This window comes from Anopheles cruzii, unplaced genomic scaffold (genome assembly GCF_943734635.1).
Source record: "Anopheles cruzii unplaced genomic scaffold, idAnoCruzAS_RS32_06 scaffold02490_ctg1, whole genome shotgun sequence".
Lineage (NCBI taxonomy): Eukaryota > Metazoa > Arthropoda > Insecta > Diptera > Culicidae > Anopheles > Anopheles cruzii.
The window spans coordinates 795-2,754 of NW_026456075.1; the positions used below are offsets into that span (position 1 = coordinate 795).

The following is a 1,960-nucleotide window of genomic DNA, read 5'->3' on the forward strand; positions in this document are numbered from 1 at the left end:
ATCCAGCATTAGAAGAGTGTCGCAGATCGGGATTGGAGTGCTATCATATTGTTGTTATTTGATAAAGTAAACCGAAAAAAGATATCTCACATGTTTTCTCGTGTACATTCCACCGGGAATATTAAGATAAATTAAATTTGATACTGCGAAGGGATAAAAAAATGGAATTAATACGTTTGATAGTAGAGTGAATTTCATGTTTTTTTTCCTCGATTTCATTCTAGGGAAAAAGAGTTTAAAAAGTGTTTTATACATTACATTAGAAGAAAGATTAACTTCTTTGTTCTGTACGGAAATATGTTTTCTAGACTTATAACATTATTATAACAACTAGACTTATATAAAAACGTTCCATAAGTTATGTTTGTGGGTGTTGAAAAAACATGTTGTTCGGGGTGCCATTTTTGTGCCTTTTTTCGTAAAGTTCAAATAAATTTAAACGTTTTTTTGTCGCACAGTTATTGTTATTTTGTTGTATTTTTGTATATTTGTTATTACAAGTGCATTGGGTTTTGCGCTCTATGGGGAATATGCGCCTTTATTGCTGCAATCTGCAGTACACAAATGTGTAGCAACCTTAACACTACTGTCAAACGCGTTGCTGTCATAGTTTGACAGCTTCAACATATTCAAAAGCAACCGTCGAAAAAAAAAAAAGAAAAAAAGCGCCATTTTGCTCAGCAACCGTCGATTTTCGCGGCATTTTCGTTCGGCGTCGGTGTGCAGTGAGAACAGTGTAAGCAAATCGGTAAAAGATTGGTAAAAATGGATGTGTTTGAAGCTCAGGATCCCGACGCGGCCAATTCGGAAGTGCTCGCGATGACGATTAAGATGATGCAGCATCCGGCTTACGAAAATCGGTACGAGTGGACGACGAACGATTTCGAGCTGGGCAAACCCTTGGGCCGAGGAAAGTTCGGTCGCGTTTATTTGGCACGGGAACGTGAAACCAGCTACATGGTGGCAATGAAAGTGATGTTCAAGTCGCAGCTGACCAAATGGAACGTCGAAAAGCAACTGCTGCGCGAGATTGAGATCCAATCGCGGCTCAAACATCCACACATCTTACGCTTGCTGACGTGGTTCCACGATGAGCGACGGATCTACCTGGCGCTGGAATTGGCCGCACAGGGAGAACTGTACAAGCATCTAAAAGCAACACCCAAAGGTCGCTTCGACGAGCGCCGTTCTGCCCGGTACGTGTCGCAGGTGGCCGATGCGCTCAACTATTGCCACGCGAACAATGTCATTCATCGCGATTTGAAGCCGGAGAATATTCTGCTCACCGACGATGACAACATCAAACTGGCCGATTTCGGATGGTCCGCACACTCGAACTCGAACAAGCGCAAGACAATGTGCGGCACACTCGATTATCTGCCCCCGGAGATGGTGGAAGGAAAGGTGTACGACGATTCGGTCGATCAGTGGTGTTTGGGCATTCTCTGCTACGAGTTTCTCGTCGGCAATCCGCCGTTCGAGTCACAGACAACACAAAACACTTACGACAAGATCCGGCGGCTCGAGATCAACTATCCGCGGCACATGAGCCCTGGTGCGATTGATCTTGTATCAAAGGTAAGCTAAATATATTCAACTGTCTACAGCTTCCGATGTCCAATATTTGAGAAATTTTTGCTCATCCGCAGCTCCTCCGCATTCCAAGCAGCTCGCGCATAACGCTGCGTAACGTGATGGATCATCCGTGGGTGTTGCAGATGAAACTTCAGAAGCCGTATTAATATCTTTTTTATTTGTACTTCGTCAACCTCCGTTTATCAACCGTTCTTGGGCGAGGAATTAAGATCAGCCCAACTGAATAGCGAATGATACGATAGGAGTTGTAGTGTTATTAATCATGTTTTTCAATAATATTTTTCAATTTTGTAATTTCTAAAATGCAATAAAGCAATTGTTGTTGTAATAAAGGAATAGAACTAGATTCGGCAACCTAACGTGT

The 1,960-nt window shown here is 42.7% G+C and overlaps 1 protein-coding gene across 1 annotated transcript; it reads left to right on the top strand.

The window, feature by feature from the left end:
* The first annotated feature begins 765 nt into the window (after positions 1 to 765).
* On the top strand, positions 766 to 1,742 carry LOC128276798 (aurora kinase B-like). The gene is made up of 2 exons (XM_053015257.1): positions 766 to 1,578; positions 1,650 to 1,742. Exons 1-2 carry the CDS (start codon positions 766 to 768, stop codon positions 1,740 to 1,742), a joined length of 906 nt encoding a protein of 301 aa, XP_052871217.1.
* Positions 1,743 to 1,960: the final 218 nt, after the last annotated feature.